General features: G+C 35.2%; 1 protein-coding gene across 3 annotated transcripts in view; it reads right to left on the bottom strand.

The window, feature by feature from the left end:
* LOC148943128 (KICSTOR complex protein SZT2-like) overlaps positions 1-27,129 on the bottom strand; it is a 495,507-nt gene that overhangs the window by 188,368 nt on the left and 280,010 nt on the right. For all 3 annotated transcript variants that reach the window (XM_089102275.1, XM_089102276.1, XM_089102278.1), the window contains 3 exons: positions 25,958-26,379; positions 6,620-6,854; positions 5,499-5,855 (listed from right to left, as the gene is read on the bottom strand). In XM_089102275.1, the coding sequence (XP_088958401.1) occupies positions 5,499-5,855; positions 6,620-6,854; positions 25,958-26,379 (1,014 nt within the window). The remainder of the gene's footprint in view (positions 1-5,498; positions 5,856-6,619; positions 6,855-25,957; positions 26,380-27,129) is intronic.

Genomic DNA, 27,129 nt, shown 5'->3' with positions numbered 1-27,129 from the left:
CAAACTAATGAGCATCGCGTTTGATAAACCAGAAATTGTTAATATCGCCTGATAGGGGAAGACGAGCAAAGTTGAAAGCAAAAAAAAGAAGAAAGATCGTTTCGTTGGATAATAATGCAGGAACACACAAAAATAAGATACCTTGGGGGTCTTCCCTCCCTGAAATCATAGGATTTTCAAAATTTCCTCTAACATATAGTGAAATATTGAGAATTATTCAGTAGTAATAATTATCATAATTTGCTTCTACAAAATCCAACCATGGGCCGTGACAAAACAAACAAGACCAAGAAGCGACAGCACTTGATATGAAACAAATATATATGTAATTACACCCTATTATAAACCTAAAGAAAGACCTCTACGATTCAGCCCCAGTCTCAGAAATTTCCCCAATTTTTTCTCATTAATCTTACCCAATTAACTTTATTAATAAATCATTCCAAAAAAAAAAAATTATTTCCTTAAATCTAACAATCCTTTGTACTCCCCTACAACATAAAAAGGCTTTCTTCTAGATCTCACACATTCGACAACACTAATGGACCAAAATAATCGAGGACGAAAGTTGGAAAAAAAAACCCGAGGAACCGACGTCAGGCTCTATGAAAAACGACAAATCCCAGTTCCAGTCTTCTGGGATTACAACCCCCTGGAGCGTGCCATATTTCAGTCACTGATACATCTATATGGTCTTCCGATGACAAATTGTGTATAACTACAGTCAGGGCCGTATCCAGGATTTTTTTTTTTTGGGGGGGGGGGGTTCACAAAAGCATTTTTTTTGGGGGGGGGGTTACAAAAAAACTTTAAAAGGCGCATAAAAAATTTATTTGTATTCATTTTTTACATTTTTACAAGTCGGACAAACATTTCGGGGGGGGGGGGAGTTCAAACCCCTTAAACCCCTCCCCCCCCCCTCCTGGATACGCCCTTGACTACAGTGATAATAAAACAAATTGTTATTTCGAAGTAATCAAATGTCTTTATCGATTATATAAGTATAAGTGATAATACCGTAAGTATCGATTATATAAGTGATACTACTTATCTATTCTGCTCTTGTTAGGTTCACTTCGAAGAGTTTTTTTTTCTTTTTTTTATTATTAATATGAACACTGAGGACGACTTGGTGGAGGTCCTTGTCGAAATCTTTGCTTATTCTTCGTCTTCATATTTTGCCACTGGCTGACAAAATCCTCGTTTTCTCACATATTTGATTTTGTTTTTCATTTATGATATCCTTTCCTATCTAGGTTTCATACATCATATAAGTGTCAAATTAGTGACTGCTCGATTCCACTGCAAACAAGATTCGAACCTTGAGCGATCGTCAACCACTCTTAGTTATTCAGAACAATACCCATTGTATTTACATATTATTATCTTTGCACGTAGAATTTTACAATCTACTTCTTTAATATTGCGGAATTTTAAATTAAATATTAAGCCTCATAAACAAAAATTGATATCGCTATTTTAACAAATTAAATCGAATAATATTAGAGAAGGTTAAGCTTTGGTTCTCACGCTCATGCAATTTAAACAAGACGACAGTTGGTGAGCTATCTAGTTGTAAATGCAGAGGCCAGATTTTAGGACGACTCTCAAACACCTTATAAGTGATTATATGGCTATATTACGTCCTGGCCATTAAAATAGTATCTTGGGATTGATATTAGGAACCTGGGTTAGGAGTTAGGAATTGGTATTTAAGAGTTTAGGAATAGCTATTGGGTTACGAATGACATTAGGGGTATCACGAGAGTATTACAATTTACAAACATTGTATGGTTTCAAACAGATGTTTAAAGTAATTAATTAAAAAAAAAACTTTCCGAAAAATAAGTTTTTCAAAGAAAAGTAAAGGCCATTTTAAACTTAAGCTCAGGAGATACAAATACCTGTTAAAATTCAAACTCAAAACGACCAGAAATTACTATTAAAGAATAAATAAAACCAAAAACGAACAGAAATTAAATAAACAATCGTAGCAAAAAACATATAACAATTAATAATATAAATGAATAAATACATCTTAAAGCGAGTAATGCTTAGATTGAAAATGAAAATCAAGCTTAAAACGAAAACAAATATTTTGCTATTAAAGTATAAATGAAACATAAAACGAACAGAAATTAAATAAAAAATCAATGCGAACAAACATACAATATATATTAATGTAAATGAATAAATAAATCTTAAAACGAGTGAAACTTAAATTGAATATGCAAATCAAGTTTGAATCGAATTAAAATAACTACAAACAAGAGTTTGGGTATCGTCTCACTGCAGAAGCCTAAAATCTACTGCGTCATTGGCGCTTTACTGAAAACAATTCTTTGAAATATTTTTACTTTTGTAACTTTAAGAAATCAAAAATTAATTAAGATTTTAGGGAATAAATATCAGCATATGTATATTAAATTGACAATGCACATTTTTTTTTCAGTAAACTCATTTGAATTTTTTTTCCGTAAAGTACAAATTATATTCTGGCTTTTAGAAGCATAGGGGTTTTGAACACTACTCACATTAATTTATGCTCGTTTTGAGTTTGACTCTAATATTTGTTTTAATTTTTTTTCGTTTTAAGTTTCATTTATTTGTTGATACTGATTTGGGGCAGTTGTATGTTTGGTAGATTATATAATAATCCGGACGCCAAATGTTGAAAAAATGAACCATACCATGACGGAATGGGGCTGCTACGAGTATTAGCCTACCCTCCACCCCCCTAAATTGACCATGCGGATTCAAAAATACCAATGGCACTTGCTTGTGAGTGGTGGAACACTCCGAAACTGGACATTTTATTATATTTTGGTGTTTCATGCAAGAAAATGCATGTTCCACAAAGTTTGAGGTGCAGTTTTCTGCTCAAATAGAAATGCCTAGAAGCCATAGAATGTTTTCATAACAAACTAACACGATTAGTTACCAAAAAATAGCAGAGTTAAAAAAAAAGGCAAAACTACATGAGTCTTGAACAGTCTTGGAAAGTATAAACAAAATTAAATTGAATATTAGATATATAATGATATTAATTGTTGAAAGATCCATCAGTTCAAGATTTTTTTTCATTGTAATTTTTATTTTCATTTTCAATTCTGTAAGAACTGGAAAATAATAAATTTGTAATATACGAGTAATTCGTTTTCAGTGAAGCACCAATGACGAAAAAGGCTTTAGGTTTTTACAGTTAAAGAAGGGGGCTGTATCCAAATTTAGTTCGTAGTGAAACTATTTGTCTTGACTAATCTTGAAACGAACAAATAAATTAAACTGAATATTTGATGCATAATGATATTAATTGCTGAAAGCTCATCAGTTCAAAATTTTAATCTAATTTTAATGTTTATTTTCAATATTAAGTACAAGAAAATATTTGTAATATAATTCGTTTTCAGTAAAGTGCCAATGACGCAGTAGGGTTTTAGGCTTCTGCAGTGAGACGATTCCCAAATTCTTGTTTGTAGTTATTTTTATTCGATTCAAACTTCATTTGCATATTCAATTTAAGTTTCACTCGTTTTAAGATTTATCTATTCATTTACATTAATATATATTGTATGTTTGTTCGCATTGATTGTTTATTTAATTTCCGTTCGTTTTAAGTTTCATTTATACTTTAATAGCAAAATATTTTTCTTCGTTTTAAGCTTGATTTTCATATTCAGTCTAATCATTACTCGCTTTAATATCTATTTATTCATTTATAATAATGCTTGTTGTATGCTTCTTGCTATGATTTTTTATTTAATTTCTGTTTGTTTTGCGTTTCATTTATTCTTTAATTGTAATTTCTGGTCATTTTGAGTTAGAATTTTAAAAGGTATTTGTATGTGCTGAGCTTAAGTTTAAAATGGCCTTTACTTTTCTTAGAAATAATTATTTTTCGGAAAGTTTTTTTTAATTAATTTTTGTTCGTTTTTGATTGCAAAAACTTTCAAGTTTTTATGGCATGGCTTGGGGGGTGCTTACTGTCCGATTATTCTTGACTTTAAAAAACGGATCTAGAACTTTCAATTTAAATCGAATGAGGCTTTTTTCGAAGTCTATACGATTACCTCTTTGATAAAAACATTTTCGACTATTAAAAAGGGCACTAGCCCTTTAATTTTCAATCGAATGAGCCTGTTTTCAAGTTTCTACGACAACACCTTCTATAAAACCTTATATGCCCCCAGGGCATAACTTAAAACCTTTAACCTGAGGGTTGTGGGGGAGTGTCCTCCTCAAAAATAAATATTTTCTATCTGGAAATCAACTACGCTGAACAAAATGGCTATCCAAAAATTTTGATTGGATGTGTTTGGGGAAATGATGGGCGTGGGAGGGGAGGGGGCTAGTTACAATCCAATCATTTTCGACTATTAAAAAAGGCACTAGCTGTTGAATTTCCAATCGATTTAGCCTTTTTTGAAGTTTGTACGACTACGTCTTCTATAAAAACCTTATATGCCCCAGGGAATAACTTAAAATTCTTGCACTGATGGTTGTGGGGGAGTGTTCTCCTCATAAACATATTTTCTATTCAGAAGTCAAGTACGCTGAACAAAATTGCTCTCTCAAAATTTTGATTAGATGTTTTTGGGGGAATGATGGGCGTGGGGGGGGGGAGGCTAGTTGCCCTCCAATCATTTTCGACAATTAAAAAGGGCACTAGAACTCTCGATTTCCAATCGAATGAGCTACCTTTGAAGCTTCTACGACGACCCCTTCCATATGAAGTGCCTCTGGGAAAAAAAATAAAAAAATAATAAAACATTGGAGCCGTATGGCCTTTACGATAGGCAACGCTACAGCGTTGCCTCTGATAAGGACATAAAAAAAAAACTTCTGGTCTCCTAGACTTATTCATAACTTAAAACGGCAATTTCCAAAGATTTTTCTTTTAGTTGTTTTGTAATTACAAAGTTTTCAGGGCAGAACCCCCATCTTCGTCAGTGTAGCCACGTTGAGCTGTGAAAATAAATACGTAAAATAAATTAGTCAAATTTGACAACCTTTTTGTCCGTAAAAATTATACATTTACGATTTCTCTATCCCCAAAAAGAACTACACCTTCAAAGGGAAGCTTTTAAGCTGTTTGTAGCAACATTTTTTTTTTTTTTTTTTGCTGATTTTTAACCGGTTTCTTTTCTTTCTTTTTTTATTTGGTGCCTACAACTGCCAAAAACCGCTTGTGAAGACCTTCTCCATTAAACACTGAATTCCGAATCTTTCCTATTTTTTAAATACTCATATAGTTAAATAACTTTCCACTTAACCAATTCAAACAAACAGATTTCATTTTCCTTGTCTTTTACTTTCATTCCTTGTCTTTTATTTTCCTTGTTTTTCATTATTTGTCCTTTATTTTTCTTTATTTTTCTTACATTCATTGTTCTTTCATTTTCCTTGTCCTTTACTTTTCATTCTCCTTGTTAAAGAGATAAAAATTGTAAGAGAAAACATTAGCACCCTCTCAGTTCTATATCTACTAAATACTTTACCACTATTTTCCGTTTCTTCCGAGTTCATATCAGGGCTTGGCAGTTTCGAATCAATCTCTTCCCTAGCATTCGATGTTTCACTCCTTCGTCTCCGAGTTATATCTCCCGGAGGTGCAGCAACTGTATACGAAAAAGTCAAATCACGAAAAATACAATTTCGATTTCCGAACGAAATTTCTTCAAGTATTTGTGAAACAATCTCATTCCGACAAATTTCAAAAACATAAACAGGAATTGCAAATGAGCCGACTAAGTCTGATCTATTCTTCAACAAGGATCGCCCAATCATTTCACTTTTGAAAATACCATAGCTACCCTCATGAATGAAATTTGGAACTGGGTTTATGAAATGACAACCTAAAAAATACAAACTTTAATTAGTTACTAGCTTACCCGTCGCACGATGCTGTGATCTCAAAAGAATAAAATTCAAACAAACAAAAATTCAAAATAGGGATATGTCCTTTTATTAGACAGTTAAAAAAGATAGAAAAACCTCTGAAGTTTTGGATCACATACAACAGTGATCGTCATCAGTAGATAAACTCAGATGTAGTTATATGTAGCATATATAACTATAGTTATATATACTCAGATATAGCAGACACAGCTTATCTGCTGATGACGATCACTGTTGTATGTAACCGAAATATTCAGAGCATTTTGTATCTGTTTTCAGTGTCTAGTAAAAAGACTTTTATTTATTCGTCATAGAAAGGCAGTCTGGTCTTCTAAAAGATCGATACTCAAGGTCAGCGTGCAACGATGCTTGTTTTTACGGCTGTAGTAAATTTTTTTAAACTTTCACAGTACAAAGCTTCGTTATCGTTATTCATAGTACCTTGAACTGAACCAACAACACCCCTTTATATAGACATCGAAAATATGCGCATAAAAATCAAAATTTGCTAAAAAAAAAAAAAAAAATACAAGAAATGACCAAAACTGAAAAATAATCTAACAGAAACAAACGAGGCGCAGAAGAAAAAAAAACATGCCGAAAATAGGGGCAAGAGGTGGAGAAAAATATATAAATTTGGAGAAAGCAACATTAGTAAATAAATAAGCAAATAGCAACAGAGCAAATTTTAAATAAACGAATGAATGGCCATTAAAACTACCTTTTGAAGAATCGTAATGACTCATATGAGGAGCTTCTGAGAAAGTTCTTTTCCTGAATATACTAGACTTCTCAAAAGCGTTTTGATGTCCAACGTCCAAAGAGCCAAAACGACGACGATAATAGCCAACGTCATTGTTACGCACTTTATTGAGGTCATCAGAAAGAATTTGAGGCATATTAGCCATTGAGCCTCTTCTTGAAGATGTTTGTGGAATATCGTCAACATCTACTGACTATAAAAAAAAAAAAAAAAAAAAAAAAATATTACCAGATATTCACGATATATATATATATATATATATATATATATATATATAATTTATAAGTAAATACAAAACAGACAAATAGACATATGAGACTTCCCGGAAAAGCTCGATAGTATACAAAACAGGGGGCTGCGTGCAAGCACCATATAAACAGTTACTTGAAATGAAAACGAAGGAATAAAAAATATATACAACAAATGAGCGACAAAAAACTTATTATAACAAATAAATTTATTTTAACGTAAATGAGCGACATATGGCCCTTGTGTAAGATTAAATAAAAAAAACAAGTTTTTTTAACTGAAAGTAAGGAGCGACATTAAAACTTAAAACGAACAGAAATTATTCCGTATATGAAAGAGGCTGTCCCCTCCTCAACGACTCGCTCTTTACGCTAAAGTTTTTCATTGGTTAAAAAAAATAGAGTTGTAAGAAAGTCAAACTTGAGCGTAAAGAGCGAGGCGTTGAGGAGGGGACAGCCTCTTTCATATACGGAATAATTTCTGTTCGTTTCAAGTTTTAATGTCGCTCCTTACCTTAAGTTAGAAAAACTTGTTTTTTTTTATTTAATTTTTGAACGTTTTTGAAAAAATGCAGGTTTTGATCTTGGCTCACCGTACATGAATAATTAAAACAAAATTTGCATATTAATTTACTTTTATTTGGTTAAATGGCTTTCTCGAAACTTGTTTAATTTTATTTAAGAACGTTTTTATTAGTAATAAATATACGTAACTTACGAATTAACTTACGTAACGAACTTCTATATTCATATATTTTTAATACGTATATTAGGGGGTTCGCCCCCTAGATAATACCTTGCTCTTTAAGCAAAAGTTCGAGTTTTGTTCCAATTCTTTAAAAATGACCGCTTAATCACAAAGGCCGTTAATTAGAATAAATAGCTCTTATGAAAGTACTAAAAAATCTTTGGCTTAAAGAGCGAGGTATTGACTAGGGGTGAACCCAATCATATATGTAATATTTTCTGTTCGTTTAAAGTTTTTATGTTGCTGCTGTTGCAGTTGAAAAACTTGTTTTTTTATATTTAATTCCTGATCTTTTTTTAAATAATGCTGGGAAGTCCGGCGTCCCCTTCATAGCAATGTTCCTTCCCCCATGAAAACTTCCTTCGTGGAAAGATCCTCCCACATACCCCCCCCCCCACTACCAGGAAAAATCTCCCCTGAAAACGTCTGCATACTTCCCAATAACCAATACTATGTGTTAACATTGGGTAAAGTTCATAACTTTCAGCCCTCCCTCCGGGAACTTCGGGGGATTAAGTCATCCTAAAAGACATATTTATAATATTTTCGAACCTGTTGAACAAAATGGCTATCTCAAACTTTGGATCTGGTGACTTTGGGAAAACAATTAGCGTGGGAGGGGGCCTAGTTGCCCTCCATTTTTTTAGTCAATTAAAAAGGGCACTAAAACTTTTAATTTCCATTCTAGTGAGCCCTCACACGATATTCTAGGACTACTGGGTCGATACGATCACCCCTGGGGAAAAAAAAAAAACAACAAATAAACACGCACCCGTGATCTTACGTCTGGCAAAAAATGCAAAATTCCAAATTTTTGTAGATAGGAGCTTGAAACATCTACAGTAGGGTTCTCTGATACGCAGAATATGATGGTGTGATTTTCATAAGGGTTCTATAATTTTTAGGGGGCCTTTCCCCCTTTTTTCGAAAATCAGCCAAATTTTCTCAGGCGCGTAACTTATGATGCGTAGGACTAAACTTGATAAAACTTATATATTTGAAATCAGTATTAAAATCTGATTCTTTTGGTGTATCTATTTGTATCAAAATACTTGTTTTCTAGAGTTTCGGTTACCATTGAGCCGGGTCGCTCCTTACTTACAGTTCGTTACCACGAACTGTTTGAAAAGAAAAATGCAAAAACCTTAAAGGTATTCCCATTTATTATTATTTATTATCAGATACTCCCATCCTACGGGAAAGAAAATAAAATAAAAAACAAACATTAACTATAAAATATCAAAATATTTTTGAATTTGTGAAACATGTAACATCTTCGAGCCACTTCATACAGCAATTGCAAACTATACAACACATAGCCAGAGGGAAAAAATCTGACCTTACTGATGGAATAAGAGAGATTTGAATATGATTTGTGCTACGATAATGATAGTTAGATTGATCGGAGACAAAACATAAAGCAAAACTAGGGGTTTTAGGGAGATCACGGACGAGCTGACAAAAAGCAAAAGATAGATTTTTCTCAAATATAAATCGAAGAGGCAAAGGAAAATTGGGACAAATTAAAAGACGGAGAAAAGTACACACCAAATACTATAAAGATGGGTCATTGTGTAGATGGGGTGGGGCTCTAGATCCCTAAAAGAGCACATTTCAATGCCAAATTGCCGAAGTCTCCATGACCCTTCTTATAAATATAGGAAGGAGTAAGGGGGGGGGGGAATAGGAATTAATCTCCCTTCATTTAGACTAGGCCTGAATAAGGGTGCTGCGGTGTAATACCTCCCTACTCAATGCATATAAATGCTTCGTTTATATTAAATTTTCATTGAACTAAAAAATAAACTTCACATTTCGTACAATTACATGCAACGATGTGGGTTTTTCAGTATTAAGAAGGAGGGGTTATAAATCATTTTTTAGGCTGGGAAGAGGGGGGGGGGAAGATGCCTCAAGGAGTAAACTTTAATGCCTAAGTATCCTAAATCTCATTGAACCTTCAGATAAATATAGAATGAGTTCTTGGGAAGGGGTAGATATTGATATCTAATCCCTCTGGATTTCCAGGAATGTTTCTCTTCTACGCCTTTATTATGGGTGACGGGGAGGGAGATGGTTATAGTGTTCCCTCTATTGCGACAATCTTTTCGTATGTAACATAAAATATTAAATTCACAAGTCCATCGGCACAGAGACAAAAAATGCAAGAAAGGACATCACGAGCTTTGCCAAGAAATTTCTGGGGGGGGGGGCAGATTCTACCAGGCGCTTTGTTTTCAGCGAATGTAAATGGTAATATGTCTCTTTTTCAATTTATATACAATGTTTCAATGTATTGAAATATCAAATACATCGGCTAATATACAAAAAAAAAAAAAATCAGAGAATTTGCCTCTCCCTAAAAAAGTGGGCTAAGAAAGGGTCAATTTTTTTCGATTTTGGCCTGAAACTTACATGAAAGCTTGGGCTAAGGGGATTCCAATGACGAAGAAGAAACATTGTTTCCCCTTAAAATGCACCACAAAAAAGGGCTAAAAACTTTTTTGTCAAATACTTAAATGGAAGGGGTTACCTTAGAAACTTGGCAGGAGGCTCATTCGATTAGAAATTGAAAGTTCTATTGTCCTTTTTAAAGGCCGAAAGCTACTGGAGGGCAATCACTGTCCCTCTCGGTTCCTTTTCTCCTATCTGGTCCTCCTCTAACCCCTTTGATATCGAATCAAAATTTTGAGATTTCAGTTCAATTGAAAAACTTCTAAATGTCTAATAATTTTGTCTTCGGAATTGACATCAGCCCCACAACCTCAGTGTTGCCCTATCTCTCACCCTACTATGCTAAGTTCACCACCAGGAACAAGAAAAAGAATTAAAATAAAAGAAAATATAAAAATAAATATTATAGAATATTCTCCGTTACATATTCTGTCTATATTTTGGATCACATGTAGAATATACCAAATTCCATCTGTTCTTCATTATTTTTATTTGTCATACTTTTTCTGTAGCTACTGAATCTTACATGTTGGGAAGGGATTTTACAGAAGGAAATTTAGCAGGGGGGAATTTTACACAGGGGAGAATTTTCCGCGTAGGGGGGGGGGGGAATTGTCCGGAGGAAATACGCCTAGCCTATCTTAGTCGTTTACATCTTTCTAAACTTAACAATAGTCTAATAGCCCCATCTTCTTGCTTTGTCTCCTATTTGGCAACTATTTCCTGCTTCAAAAAAAAAAAAAAAAAAAAATTGTCCCAGAAATTTTAAATCACCTTTCCAACTAAAATTATTGATAAACGAGTGGAAGATTTTAAATCTTCTGCCAGTAAACTTAATCACGATTGCTCTTCTCTGTTCTTATGGTTTTGTTATGATTCTTATGTCTTATAATTTATGTCTTATGTGTTTTGTGCTATGTCTTATGATTGTGTAGAGTTATGGATCTTAGAATTATGTTCTTATGATCGTAAAAATTGCTCATTTTTGTTCAGTGTACAATTTTTCTTCTCTTTTCGCCTTTTTTCCCTAAGTTGTACTCTGTCATTTAGAGGCTCTGCGCTCTTTTTTGCTCCTACAGGTTATAAATAAATTGAGTTGAATTTTTTTTATATCAATATTGTTTTGTATTGTTTTTTTGTATTAAATTAAAAAAAACAAGTTTTTTCAACTGAAAGTAAGGAGCAACATTAAAACTTAATACGAACAGAAATTATTACGTATGTGAGGGGGGTCACCCCCTCCTCAATACCTCACTCTTTACGCTAAAGTTCTTATTTAGTCCCAAATCTTTAAGAATGACTCCTGAATCACAAAGTCGATTTAAATAGAGTTAAAAGCTCTTTTAAAAGTTCTAAAAAAAAACTTTAGCGTAAAGAGCGAGGTATTGAGGAGGGGGCAACACCCCTCACATACGGAATAATTTCTGTTCGTTTTGAGTTTTAAAGTTTCTCCTTACTTTCAGTTGAAAAAACTTTGTTTTTTTATTTAATTTCTGATTGTTTTTTATAATGCTGGGAAATCATGTTCCCCCTCCATGGAAAACTGCCTTCCCCCATACAAAATTCCTCCATGGAAAGATCCTTCCACGTACCCCCCCCCCCCCTCACCTGAAAAATCCCCTCAAAAACGTCAGTATACTCTCCAATAACCAATACTATATGTAAACAATGGGCAAAGTTCATAACAGCAGTATAGGCCCTCTGGATCCCACGACCGCCCTATCCTGGTGTACTATTAGAGTTGCAATCCCTTTGTATCCACCTATAGTCCTGTGAGAACCCTATCCCGGTGCGTTATTGGAGTTACCAATTCCTCACATCTGGTATTTTGAGACAACGACATTCCTGGAAACATCGCTTGCCAGGTGTTACCAGATGGGCCTATACTCCGGCCGACCTATTGATTATTGAACTACAGTTATAGATGATGATATGTCTTTCTTTTTCAACGATACATTCTTAGCTTCTAAACAGTTTTTCCATTGAATTTATGGAATTTATGTCTGGTGTAGGAATTGAACGTGAGACTAAAGATTTCCTATGGTAAAAGAACGATGCATTAGTCATCTAAGCCAACAAGTTATTGATATTATAAGATTCCTAGAAATATATTCTAGACAATCAATTCAATGTTTCCGGACGCTAGCCAACTGGTGTTAAGCATCATTGTATCGTACCAAGTTAAATGTGTTATCGATTTCTCAATTAGAGTTGGATTTTTGGTAAATTCTCTCAGTGATTTGTTTCCAGGCGCCTTTTTGGCATCATTCCAAGAATATGCATACCACAGTGATTTGAGATCCTTGCTAGACAGACATGTTCTTTTGATGGTCAATGAGACTTGTTTTGGTCCCAAAAATTGTAGTGACTACAACCGACCAGGTATCCTTTTTTGTAATGAAATGGTCCTGAGTACACTGGTTTTCCATTTATGGGGCTTGAACATGAGTTTGGGTCCCCAGGTTCCGATCCAGTGCCCCATGTCCACCTCCAGAGACCCCAATACCATTCCCCCCAACTTTTTGTCCCCCAACCTTATTTTACTTAGATTTTTTGGGACTTCGAATTTTTTGGGGGTCTTAGAATTTTTGGAATTAGAATTTTTTTGGACTTACAATTTTTCTTGGGGACTTGGGAATTTTTTGGGAATTAGAATTTTTTTGACTTACCATGTTTTCATGTCTTAAAATGACATGTAATCTATGGTGAACATGGTTTTTCGATTTTTTATGCGGCCATCCGCGTGGTACTCAGTTCTTGGTGATCGACAGTAGTTGGTTTATTGTATGTTTTCGGTCAATATAAATTATGCACTGGAAGAATAAACACATATATCTTATTTTAAAAAGTAAAGATGAAATATTTCAAGAGATTGTGTCTACATGTTAGAGTTGTCGTAGCAATGAATGCAGACAAGGACAAATATTTGAATTGCAAAACCAGAAATAATGGTGACATCATTGCAAATGTATACGAGCAATGTCATGACAGTGAGGGACTAAATTTCTCTGAAGTAGCGAAAACATTCAAATGTCGCAGTGGTGGATACGCCAGAGTAAAATTTCCAGAGATGTTAGTGCTTAAAGATAATGCAAGCATAAAACTAATAGTTGATGACGAGGGCCAACTTCTTGCTTGTGTTAGTCGTAACACATAATCTTTTGATAAATAACATCATAATCTTTCTGGTACTACCATTCGATGAAAAGTAAAAAGAGAAAGAAAAGCGTACTCTTCTACCAATTTCATAAAGTATATCTTGTCTATGTGTCAGAACTTTTAAAAGTGTAAAAATAATGTGGTAATAGACAGTGAAATCAAGGACAAAATAAAAAGGGGATTGGCAGATAACATCAAGAAGGAAATTAAAGACAATTCAATGAAATGCAAAGCTTCATTGAACATTAATAGTATCATTGGTAGTTTACCAACAGACAAAATCATTGAACAGAATAATAGCGATGATGAAAAAGTAAAGATGAAATACTTCAAGAAAGTATGTGTACATGATAGTTATCGTGGTATTCGATGCTGACAAAGACAAATATTTGAACTACGAAACAAGCACTAATGGTGACACCATTGGGAATGTACGTGAGCAATGTCATGACAGTGAGAGATTAAATTTCTTTGGACTACCGAAAAAATTCAACATCACTGTCGGTGGATATGCTAGAATAAAAGTTCAGGTGATAATACTGCTTAAAGATAAAGCATGTCTAAAAGTAATAGTTGATAAAGAGGGTCAACTTTTTGCTCACAGCGAGGGTAGCACGTTACCTATTGATAAATCCTATCGCCATCTTTGGGTATTAGCATTCAATGGAAGGTAAAAAGAAGACAGACGCACTGTTGAACTAATGTCATAAAGTATATCTTGTCTCAGCGCCGGAACTGTTATCTTTGTTAAAATAATGTGGCAATAGACAGAAAAATCTCTGGCAAAATAAAAACATTGGCGGATAACATCACCAAGGAAATTAAAGGCGACTCAATTGAAAGCAAAGCATCGGTGAACGTTAATAGTACCATTGGTAGTTTTCTATCAAATACCGTCAGTGAACAGAATTATAGTAATGACGAAATTTTGTGATGAGCTTGTAGGTGAAACCATGTTAAAAGTCGTATATGACCCCGAAGTGAAATAAGTGCCAAGTCAAGATAAAACACGATGAATTATTCTTTGGGATGGACTCGAAACTTAAAATTTTTTTATGATTATATTCTACATGCCGTTATTTCAATAAAAAAATATTTCATTGCATTACTTTGTAATGTTTTCCATTATTTTTAGGGCAAGCTAGCAATTCCAACGTTTAGAATGCTTATGTAAAAGATGGAGATGCAAAAACGGATGAAAGGGGATTTACATCAGTTTGATTAGTAAAGGAACTAAGAGCTTGGAAAATGAAACGAGGTTTTAATCGGTTTTATATTCAAAAGTGCTAAGACAATTGGAGATGAAATGGGATTTTGATCGATTTGATCTGTAAAAATACTTAGAACAGTACGCTAAGAGGTAAAACCAAGACCAGAGGAGTTTTTTGTGATTTTTCATGGACCAGTTTATTTTTCTTAGTGGCATTCTAATAGCATGGAAAAGAACGACTATTGAATGCCGCGCTGTTTTAAGCTAAGAGGTGAAACCAGGACCAGAGGAGTTTTATAGATTTTTCATAGGTAAGAGATGCAACAATGAAACACTTCTTTCATTCTTTCGTTTATTCAACTATAAAGTACGGAGCTACATTAAGACTAAAACAAACAGAAGTTTTTCCGTATAAGAGGAAGCAACCCTCTACTTTTTTGCCTCGCTTTTTACGCTAAGAGGTGAAACCAAGACCAGATAAGTTTCTTATGATTTTTCATAGACCAGAGTTTATTTTTCTTAATGGCATTCTAATAGCATGAAAAAAGAACAGCTATTCAATGCCTCGCTGTTTTACACTAAGAGGTGAAACTAAGACAAGAGGAGTTTTTGAGATTTTTTCATGCGTCAGAGATGCAACAATGGGACATTTCTTTATATTTTCGTTTATTCAACTATAAAGTAAGGAGCTACATTAAAAATAAAGATGAGCAGAAGTTGTTCCGTATATAAGGAATAAAACCTCTAATTATTGCCTCGCTGTTTACGCTAAGAGGTGAGACACAAAACAAGAGGAGTTTTTAGTGATCTTTCATAGACCAGAGTTTATTTCTCTTAATGGAATTCTAACAGCATGGAATGGAACGACTATTGAATGCCTTGCTGTTTAAGCTAAGAGGTGAAACCCAGATCAGAGGAGCTTTTGAGATTTTTCTTAGGTCAGAGTTTATTTTTCTTAACGAAATTCTAATAGCATGGAAAAGAACGACTATTGAATGCCTCACTGTTCATGCTAAGAGATGAAAACAAGACCAGAGGAGTTTTTTGACATTTGTCACAGGTCTGAGTTTATTTTTCTTAATGATATTCTAATACCATGGGAAAGAACGAGTATTTAATGCCTCACTGTTTACGCTAAGAGATGAAACCCAGACAAGATAAGTTTTTTTGTGATTTTTCATAGACGACAGTTTATTTTTCTTAATGACATTCTAATAGCATGGAAAATAACGGCTTCTGAATGCGTCGCAGTACACGTTAAGAGGTGAAACCAAGACCAGAGGAGATTTTGAGATTTTTCATTAGCCAGAGTTTATTTTTCTTAATGATATTCTAATACAACGGGAAAAAACGAGCATTGAATGCGTCGCTGTTTACGTTAAGAGATGAAACCAAGACCAGAGGAGTTTTTTGAGATTTTTAACAGGTCAGAGTTTTTTTTTTTTTTTAATGACATTCTAATACCATGGAAAAGAATGACTATTGAATGCCTCGCTGTTTACGCTAAGATGTGAAACCAAGACCAGAGGAGTTTTTTGAAATGTTTCATGGATCAGAGTTTATTTTCCTTAATGACATTCTAATAGCATGGAAAAGAACGCCTATTTAAAGCCTCGCTGTTTACCCTAAGAGGTGAAACCAAGACCAGAGGATATTTTGAGATTTTTCATAAGCCAGAGTTTATTTTTCTTAATGATATTCTAATACCATGGAAAAAAAACGAGTACTGAATGACCGAAGACCGATTTAGTCTTCAGGATCATTTATTAAGAGGTATTGCCGGCGATGATGATATACCGATTGTTGAGCTAAAGCCTATGAGGGAGAGTGATTATATTCGGTTGCCGTACATTCAAGATATAAATGAAAAGCGTCTGCGACTATGTTCTTGGAATGTCCACGTGACTACAAGCTACCTGGATATTTTAGAATTAATTGAACAATTTTCTTCTTCTTTTGATATTATAGGATTATGTGAAAATTTTCTTAGTTCAAACCAGTCTCTCTCACTGTATTCATTTCCGGGTTATGATCTTTGTGATAAGAACCGAGTGGTGATGGGTCGTGGTGGTATTGGATTCCTTATAAAGAATGGGTTGAATTATAATGAAAGGGGCAATCTTAGTATATGAATTGAAGGTAAGGTTGATGTTTTTTTCAATTGAAATTGAATTTGATAGGCGAAAAAATATAATTAGTATGGTATATAAGCCGCCCAGTGTTCACCTGGAGAATTTTGTGGTAGGTAAGAGTCAGCTGATTTCAAAGGCACCGTCTGGAGCTAGTCATATTGTTATGGGTGATTTTAATTTTAACATGCTTGATTTGTCTAATCTAAATGTTGATTTTTAAAATTTTATGATATCAAATGGTCTATACCCGCTTGTGAGTGCACCCACGAAGATTATTGGACAGAGTGCAACCCTAATTGACAATATTTCCGTTCGTACTGCCAATTTAAAGCTTTGTTATGCTGATGTTGTGGCCTTTCCTGGTTCTGACCATCTTCCATTGGTGAGTGTTATGAAGTGTCAGTTGCACAGACAAAAGAAAAAGAAAATAATGACAAGGTTAGTGAAAAATGGGAATCTTCAAAAGTTTATGGAGGGGGTTAGTGTTACCGACTGGACCCCTCTGTTTCCTGAAGAAGAATCCCCTACGATAGCACTTGATAATCTATTGTCAGTTATTCTACCCATTTATGATATTGCGTATCCTATTAAGGTAATGAAAGTGAAGAAACAGGAACCCCGTAAGACGTGGATAAGGAGTGAAATACTGGGAGAAAGAATGCTAAGGATTGAGCTTTATCAGAGATATCTAGATGATGAAAGTGATGTTTCGTATGAGTTGTTCAAAAAACAGAGCAATTTAGTGAACAAATTACGCCGCAAAGCTATGGCCGAATATTACGATAGAAAGTTTTCAAATAGTAAAGGACATTTGAAAGAAACATCGAAACTGATAAACGAAGTGACCAATGGGAATGCTCAAATTGGAAGGAATGAAGTACCACTTGAAGGGTTCGCCCCTGATGATAAGTCTGGAATTGCAAATGAGGTTGGTAATATTTTCTCTAATATTGGTATTAAAGTGCAAAATAGTGTAAAAAATAGATGTCAACGGGTTCAAGAATACATTATATGTGATAATAGAGGTGAGAGTTTTGAATTAGCCTTTGATCCATGTACAAGTGATGAACTGCTTTAAATAACAAAATCTCTGAAATCAAATTCTGCGGGAGCGGACGGGATATCTCTTCGAGCATTTATGACAATAATGCATAAAATTCTACCCTGTCTGCTTTTTATTATACACCTGCTACTTCAAAAAGGGCATTTTTCCTGATCAGCTAAAAGTTGTGAAAGTGATACCGCTTTATAAAGGTGGCCCTTAAAAAGGAAATTGAGAATTCTCAAAATTGAGGAGACCCAATTCGGATTTCGCAAAGGGCACTCGACGACGAATGCTTTGCAACAACTTATGGAATCAATTAACAGTGGCATGGACAGAGGTGAAACACCTTTGTCTATATTTATAGATATTCGCAAAGCATTCGATACAGACGATTTTCAAACTCTGCTGAGTCGGATGGAGTCGTTAGGTGTCCGCGGAAAGTACTTAAAGTGATTTGAAAGTTATCTCACAGGGAGATCCCTCTAAGTAGTGTTGAATGATGTGGGCTCAGCTGCATTTCCAGTGACGTGTGGAGTAACAAAAGGATAAGTGTTAGGTCCGCTGCTTTACCTCATCTATGTTGATCTCATGCGTCTTTATTTGAAAGATGTGTGTCTTATCTCGTTTGCTGATGATACCGTGTTTGCCTCATCTGCGAAGGACCTGGTGAGAGAAGCGAATCTCACATTGGAAAAGCTGGAGATTTTCACTTCATTAAGTCTATTGTGTGTAAATGTTCGCAAGCCATTTTTAAAGACGTTTCGTAGGGTTGGTACACCACTGGATGTGTCGGGCCGGATAACTTTATGCGGTAATCTAGTCCATCAAATTGATCATCTCCGCTACCTTGGTTTTTATCTTGATTGCCATCTGGCATGGAAGTGTCACAGTGACGCAATTTCATCAAAAATTGCCCGTGGGGTAGGAATACTTCGACATCTGCAGCACTTTCTCCCTCAAAGAATACTTTTAACTATATATTATTCGTTGGTTTATCTATGTATCTCCTACGGTTGCCTCCTACGGAGGAGTAACTTCTTATGCAACTATAGAAGAGTGCAAATTCTACAAAATACAGTTGTTAGAACAATCGGTAGGTATGTCCAGGATGTAAATGATACAATTGCTTGTTTTAGGTCCCTGAAGCTCCTTAATGTAGGTCAGATAAGAGATTACAAAGCTGCAGTATTTGTGTTTCAGTGTAAGAATGGTTTAACCACTGATGTTTTTAAGAATTTATACTAGATTAATAGTGGCCTACATAATTATGGAACTAGGCAGTGATAATATAGTTGTTGATATGCGTTGTGGTACCAGGTCTTCATTTTCAATGAAACACCTGGGTACATCAGTATGGAATGAGCTACCATTGAGCATTAGAGTGGCGGAACACTTACCTCAATTCAAAAAGAATTTAAAAGATTATTTTTGGAGGGGAATTTTTTTAATTTTATTATGGCTGGTAGGTTGGGTAGGGGAGGAAGAGGGGCTGGAGAGGTAAGGGTGGGCTGGGAAGGTAAGGGTGTATAGGGGCTAACGTAAGGTTGGAAGGGCAGGGTGAAGGAGCGGAGAGGGAGTTGAGTATTATGAGTGATGGTGAATGGATTTTTTATTATTATCTTTCTTTTATTTTTTATTAGATTTTTTATTATTATCTTATCTTTATTTATCTATTATTATTTTTAATTCAGTTATTTGTTTATTTATCTATAATTATATATATATATATATATATATATATATATATAGGTTATATTTATCTATTTTTGGTTTATTTCTAATAGTTTTAGTTAAATAGTTGAGTCAATAGGTAAGTAGTTACGTGGACTTTCGCGTGATCGCAAACCTTCATAGGTTTTCTCAAGCGCGAAAGTGTTGTTTAATTCATTTATTTGTTTGTGAATGTGGATTAATAAACTTATGATTAATAAACTTATGAACTTAGACCAGAGGAGTTTTTAAAGATTTTTCATAGCTCAGAGATGCAACAATGGGACACTTCTTTTATTTTTTCGTTTATTTTATTATTGTTATTTGTTTTTAATGGAGACACGAAGGGCGTAGGGTCACCATCTGGACAAGTTTTGAGGTGCGATAAGAAATAGCTACCATATGAAGAGCTTCCTTTTGGGGGAGGACGCCCTTTTTCACGGGAATGGCAAGATGTTTTATTGGATCTTTTTTGGTAGTATGTGGTGACTTGAAGAGTGTCCAGTTGGGCTAGTAACTAATATTAGAAAAAAGAGTACGAGACGTCTAAAGTCAAAATCAGATGTATTTTGAAAGTAAAGTTTGTTGTCACTGAGAGGAGAGGTGGTGGAGCTGAAAAAAAAAAGAAATAAAAAAAAGTTTGAGATCCGATTTCTACATTGCAATATTAGCCTCAGACTTTTCAATCGGTGGGCTCAAAGACTCTTAAATACTAAGTTTGTTGGTAATCAGACACTATTTGCAAAACACATTCATTAGGTTGGTCCTTATTTTTCAAAGTAGGATTTCTTCAGCAGGCACCCCCTACTCTTGTTTCTATTGTTAAAATACCACAGAATCCCAAAAAAGAGCCAAATATATTAACATTAAGAGGTCCCTACCAGAGGTTAAAGTTTTTGGTTACTGCATGCTCATTACTCAATGCTGCATGCCTTGCACAGTTTTCAACATTTCAAAAGTCAACACTACACTATAATACAGAATGGTAGCTTTCTGAACTGCTGGACTTTTTTACTTATTTATCTGCAGGCTTCCCACAATGCATTTCAACACAGGACGTCATTTTTGTTCAATGCAATGTGAGTGAAAATGCAAATTTCAGGTTTTTATTAGTTTTATGAACTGCAATATATTAATTATGCTTCACACTGATATAGGTACTTTTATTAATCTGATACTTTGTTAAAGATACTCTGACACAGCAATGAGTGACATCATGGACTGCATGGTTTGTACAAGTGACAGTACTGATGTAATATTAAAACCAACTACAAGAAGTGAAACAGACATATGGCTCATTGGGCAATTATCAAACACTCTGATTTCAACGAAACTACCGTCAAAGAAGGAGATCATGGCGCTATTCTATCACTAAAAGCAAGTGACAAACAAGAAAGTCTGTGAAGCGGCACATTCCACAGCCAATGATGTTCTTGCAGTTTGGTCAAAGGCACACATTCCAACAAGACTCAAGAAACATTTGGTAAACAAAATTCAGTGTCTCTTCAAGGAGTATGACAACCTGAAGAGAAATAAAGAAAAAATAGCTAAGTGTTCTGAGACACTGACAAAGAAGAGAGAAGAGTGGAAAGTGGGCCTGGACGTTTTGTTTGACGTTGCCCACGCCAACGCAATGGAGATGATATGAATTCAAGAAGACCGTGAGTTTCTGTTAGCGCAGCGGGAACCAGGACTCTATGGACAGATGGGCAGTGTCGACAAGGTTTTAAAAATAAAAAGAGCATCATCTCAGAAAAGGAAAGAGTAATAAACAAGAGAAAAGAAAGTGACACTGGAATCATCATCTAACAGCGACACTGAAAGCAAAAAAGGTCAAGAAATTCAAGAACCCGAAAAAGAAGACATTAAACTATCAACTTCAGCAAAAAGTCAAAAAAGAGGACGAGTATACATATTAAATGATAAAATGTCAGCTTGTCTGGATGTGGCTAAAGCTAGTGTCAGAAGTGCTGCATTACCTCTTGTTCCGACTTTGCAACACCTTGGTCGTGATCCTGCTGAATATAATGTCAATCGCTCTTCAATTCGCCGAGACAGGATGAAGCAGCGCCAGGTAATAGCCGAAAATCTACAACAGGAGTTTAAACCAACAGATCCTCTAACTATTCCCTGGGATGGAAAACTCCTAAAGGATATCTACAGCAGACAGATTGTTGATCGCCTTCTAATTTTGGTCTCCGGAACAGGTGTAGTTCAGCGTATTGGTGTTCCAAAGCTAGTATTGGAAACTGGCTAAGCTTCTGCGGTAGCAGTTTTTTAAACAGCTGTGGCTTGAAAAATTACAGATAATGTAAAGTGCATGTGTTTTGATACCACATCTGTCAATTCCAGTCCAAGAAATGGTGCTTGTATCCTTCTGGAACAAAAATTTGACAAGGAAATTCTTTGGTTTGCTTGTCGACATCATATCTTAGAAATAGTCTTACAAGCAGTGGTTCTTGATTGCCTTGGTCCTAGAAAAGGCCCAGAGATAACAATTTTCAACCGGTTTAAGAAAACCTGGCAGTATATTAACAGAGCAGACTTTCAAACGGCTTCATCAGACGAGTGTGCGTTTACAGCTGTTTCACATGTAATCACAGTTGTCATAGCATTTGCTGAGATGCAGACACTAGCATATCAACCCTATGATGATTACCGTGAGCTTTAGGACTTGACAATCATATTCCTTGGTGGCACGCCATCTAAGGGAATCTTGTTCAGAGCTCCAGCTGGGCTGCATCAAGCAAGGTGGATGGCAAAGGCCATTTATACGCTAAAGATCTGGATGTTCAGAAGTCAGTCCAAACTCACGAAAAGGCTCTTGCTGATATTTGTCAATTCACTGTCATCATCTACGTGAAAGCATGGTTTCAGGCATCGTCAGCACCATCAGCCCCTTGTATTGACCTCCAACTTTTTCATGGACATCTACAGCTACAGAAAAATATCAGAATCGATATCAAAAACTGCCTTGAACAAAATAATAAGACACCTATGGTACTTATCAGAGGAGTTGGTGGCACTCACCTTCTTTGACGACGAAGTATCAAATGACACCAAACATCATATGGTTACGGCTCTGCAAACATCAGGAGCAGAGCACCCGCTGAAGAGAATAACAGTGGACCCATTGACACTCGCGGAGAAGAAGTTAGAAAACTTTGTCATGCAGAATACCAACAGATTCTTCAGCATTACCGGACTGCCTTCATCATTCCTAACTAAGAACATTGATTTGTGGTCAGTTGACGAAGCCTACCAGACAGTTAAAAATATAGTGCACAGCCTGAGGGTAACCAATGACATTGCTAAACGTGGTGTTGCGCTGATGGATGACTATAACAAACTGCACACAACATCTGAAGAACAGAAACAGTTCCTGTTGCTAGCTGTCAAGGAGTACTAACAGCATTACAGTGATTGAACCAAAAAGACACTGATGAACCAGTCTGAAGCCCATATGTGAACTGTGTAGTTTGACAATTGAAGTGACTGGACACCATTACTATTACTGGACACTATTGCCAATCCCTTATTTTCTGTTTAGTGTACAGCAACTCAACAGTCATGTTTGATATTATTTAATTAAACCGCATTATTTTGCACTTTTTTTTTTTATCAAAACTCGCTTAGACATTTCTAATAGTTATGGTAGGGACCTCTGAAATTGAAAATAATGCTAAAATGTTTGTTTATTATTCAATTATAATCAGAATGGAATCATTTTAGGCCGTGCCCCATAAAAAAAGAGCGAAATTTTTTTCTCCGTCTCTAAAGGACCACCCTAATATTCATAGAATGTCGGAGTTTCGCAATTCTTCATTCAATATTGTTCTTTGAATAGAATCCTTCATTTAATTTTAATTTTGGCTAAATGGCTCAACTTTTAGTCATCCAATCATGCTAAATCCTTTTATGACTCATACTTCAGTGAGGCGTGAATAACCACCATTTGTAAAATATATTCGTTATATTGCAATGATACAATATTTCTAATTAGAGCAAGATTTAAAAAACACTCAAAAAAAAGGGGGGGGGGGTAAAGTATAGAGGGTCTGCATGCCTAATGTGATAGGTACAAATATTCTGCATATTATATAGTAACAATTGTTTTCTAACTTCAAACTGTCCAAATACTTTATCCTCCCCCCCTAATGTGCCAATATATAGCCCAAATTATATGTTTTCCATCTATTCGGTCACTTCTTTTTGTCTTGTCTCACGCTAAGCTGAAAGAAACTAAAAAAAGAAACAGTTCTATAATGCGTCAATGAATGAACAACTAGAGCGGTAGGGGGTTTATCAAAGTGAGTTGATACTTCTAGATGTCTTAAATAGTACGTCGCCACAGTTTATTTTTAGAATAGCAAGGTATCTGGAGATTATGTTTACTAAAAGAAACTCTAGTATTAAAATGTAATGTTTCATTTAAGTGTTTTCTGATGATCGCTGATGTAAGTTTATGATATTCGTACTTTTTTGTGTTCAAGGCCGCATTTTTGGCTTAAAATACAATAAATCTTATCTTATTACCCCAGATTTGCAGTTGAAAATTTAGAAATCCTTATAAATCAAAGTTGTTGTAAATCAAACATCAAACATGACATGCGCACTCGTCCAAGCACAGAGAACACCATGGAGAGGCATATATAAGATGTTGAAGGGGTATGAGGTTGCTCTCAGATGGTTTTAGCCTTTAAGGGGTAATAAAAATTTCAATTTACGACAGATCACGCCTTTCCCCTTAGTTTTCAGGAACATCTGCTCTATTTAATGAGGCGATGAATGAAGGCATTGGACCGACATGGCTCTATACTAAGCCGGTACTACTGCGTTGAGTATGATAGGAAACGAAAGTTATTTAAGTTCCCAAATACAATAAATAAAGAGTGTATTCTTACAACTAAATTTCCTAACTTGCTGCGATCATTCAGGCAGATATAGAAGAGGTTCTGGGGAGATGGGGAGTAGAGATAAACTAATCTCCAATACTCGTTCATTTTGGTTAAGACTGAATATATAGGATCCGGAGTGACAGCTCAAGTCTTATTTCAAAAAATGTTTCCTTTGTAAAATAAAAGATCATATTCATTTCATTGCTGACTCAAAAGGTGCACCAGTGGCGGGTTATCTTGAGCGTTGCTAAGGAATTTACCAAGAAGGGGAGGCAGTGTTACCGGGAACCAGTGAAGGAATCTTATCTTATTACCCCAGATTTGCAGTTGAAAATTTAGAAATCCTTATAAATCAAAGTTGTTGTAAATCAAACATCATACATGACATGCGCACTCGTCCAAACACAGAGAACACCATGGAGAGGCAAATATAAGATGTTGAAGGGGTATGAGGTTGCTCTCAGATGGTTTTAGCCTTTAAGGGGTAATAAAAATTTCAATTTACGACAGATCACGCCTTTCCCCTTAGTTTTCAGGAACATCTGCTCTATTTAATGAGGCGATGAATGAAGGCATTGGACCGACATGGCTCTTTACTAAGCCAGTACTACTGCGTTGAGTATGATAGAAAACGAAAGTTATTTAACTTATTAAAAATATAATTTAGATAGCAGAAAGGGACTACTATCCTGGATTCTTTTTGTACAGTGGTTACATAGTTAATGAGGTAAAAATCATAACTAAAATGTCGATCCAGAACGGAAAAATTTGCCTCATACGGCGTCGGATATACAATTTTGCCCATCAGCTTTAATTTATCACTGAATATAATCGGTGTGGGCTGGTTGAGGTAAGTAAACTGAGTAAGCATAACTCGTATTTGTGGAGAAGTCATTTTGCAGGGATCCTGTTTGTGCAGGCAGGGATTGCATTTTGCCCTAAAAAAGATCAGCACTCCAAGCAAATTTACAGAATATTTTATTTTAAATAAATAAAAGACGAAATTTATTTTCTTTAAAAGAATCGACTGTTTACTCTTAAACCTTAAATTTAATATTAAGTTCTAAAAATTAATTTAAAAACTTTTGAACCATAGTTGATATTGAGGAAAAATAATACTGGCTGGAATTAATCCGGAGAGCAGATTAGATATGACCAATCAAGTGAAATTGTCGAAGATAGTAGCCTACTTGTAGAAGACAAAGTATTGAATCCTTGATGGACTGAACATGGCAAAATATAAAGCTATTCAGAGGAAGTTACAAGTAGGTATTCATTGAAAAAACACTTTTTCTGCATCCGTTCTTTCTATTGAAAGCTAAACTTTAATTATATGTCGGGTCAAAGTATTTAATCATAAACGCTGTGTAGCCAACGGTGATAACGAGGCAAAAGAAAACACATAGATTTTATTAACGCGACAGATTAAATACGACATAATAGAAAGCTTCTCAGACAAGCAGGTACTAGAAAAAAACAGAAACAGTAGCTGAATCGGTTCTCTAACTGACATGGTAAAAACTATACTCGTTGTGTCCAGCTTCGAGTTTAAGTGCTGGATTGTTGATCTCAATTTGGAAGTATATTCAAATAACCTTGCTTTTCTAATTAACACTTTCCACTATTTTTTATATGAATAAAAAGGGGAGGTTGAAATACAATCTAGTTTCATATACAGCCTATACTACTTACATTCAGATCTTCTTTTGATTCATCTTCCTCAGAGTTCTGCAAAGCTTTAAAAACAAATCCGTTTTCGTTAGCAACAGTTTCTGAATTAACCATCAACATCTTGACATCATGCAAAGTCTTCGGAAGGCAAATAAGAATCAACTTGTTTCCCCCGACATTTCTAAAGTAACAGCGCCACTTTGGGAGTTCAGGCTCAGAATAGAGGTCATTTCGAATAAAGGTCAAAGGACATTTTTGATTTCCCTTTCGCTCAAGACCACAGATGAAGTCGAATAGAACTTGACTTTCTACGCCGGAAAGCAGTATTTCTCGGTAAGCAGTACCTGATAGTCGCTTATTGAAGAGTTCATACAGGTTCTCATTGGGAAAACTTTCTTGGGATTCCAGGGAATTGCTTATGTCTGCTACACCAGGAAATAATTCTAGGAAAGAAAAGTAATACTTAAAAGAAAGATCACAAAAATTTGAAAAGAACGTAGTAGGTCGTACTATTTATCAGTAGAAAAGTTTCCTGTAATCGTGTTTGCCGCCGAAGACTTCTTGAGTGGTATAATCCCTGAAGCATTTTGATTGGAATTTCCCGCAGATTGGAGGAGTGAGACATGGAATGATCTGCCCCATACTATGCCCCAAGGCTTTACATACTCTAGGCTTCTTCCCTGCGCTAAATCAGAATGAACACATTGCGCGATAAATTTTCAAAAACAAAGAAATTTTTTTAGCGTGGGGGGATACTCCATGATTTCTACCCGTGTAAATCCTCAATCCCTTAAACCCCAGAGGCAAAATTGGTCATTCAGTTTTCCAGTTGTTAGACTACCAACGCCATTATTAATATTACTAAAACTGATTGAAACACCAAGCCAACTACAACCTACACATTTTCGTTCGGACTCTCTTTTTATCTCTCTTTTTTTTATAGTTCACGGCTAAACTCCATCCACTCTTTCACTAAGTTTTAATTCGTGTAAAGCTTTTCTTTTGACCTCTTCCCACCAAATTCGAGGAGATCCACCTTTTCCTCTGGCCCCAGTTACTATGTGAAGGTAGTAAAGATGTGAAACATAAAATAGTCAAGACGCATTGTTTTTTGTTTTTTTCCTAGTTCAAAATTTTTGGAAAAATAAGGAAGATTTGTTAAGTATTTTGCCAGAATAATTGTCTAAGCATAG

Source organism: Artemia sp. Qi Xiang Cuo, chromosome 16, assembly GCF_049724085.1.
Source record: "Artemia sp. Qi Xiang Cuo chromosome 16, ASM4972408v1, whole genome shotgun sequence".
Taxonomy (NCBI): Eukaryota; Metazoa; Arthropoda; class Branchiopoda; order Anostraca; family Artemiidae; genus Artemia; species Artemia sp. Qi Xiang Cuo.
This window is presented reverse-complemented; position numbering and strand designations above follow the sequence as displayed.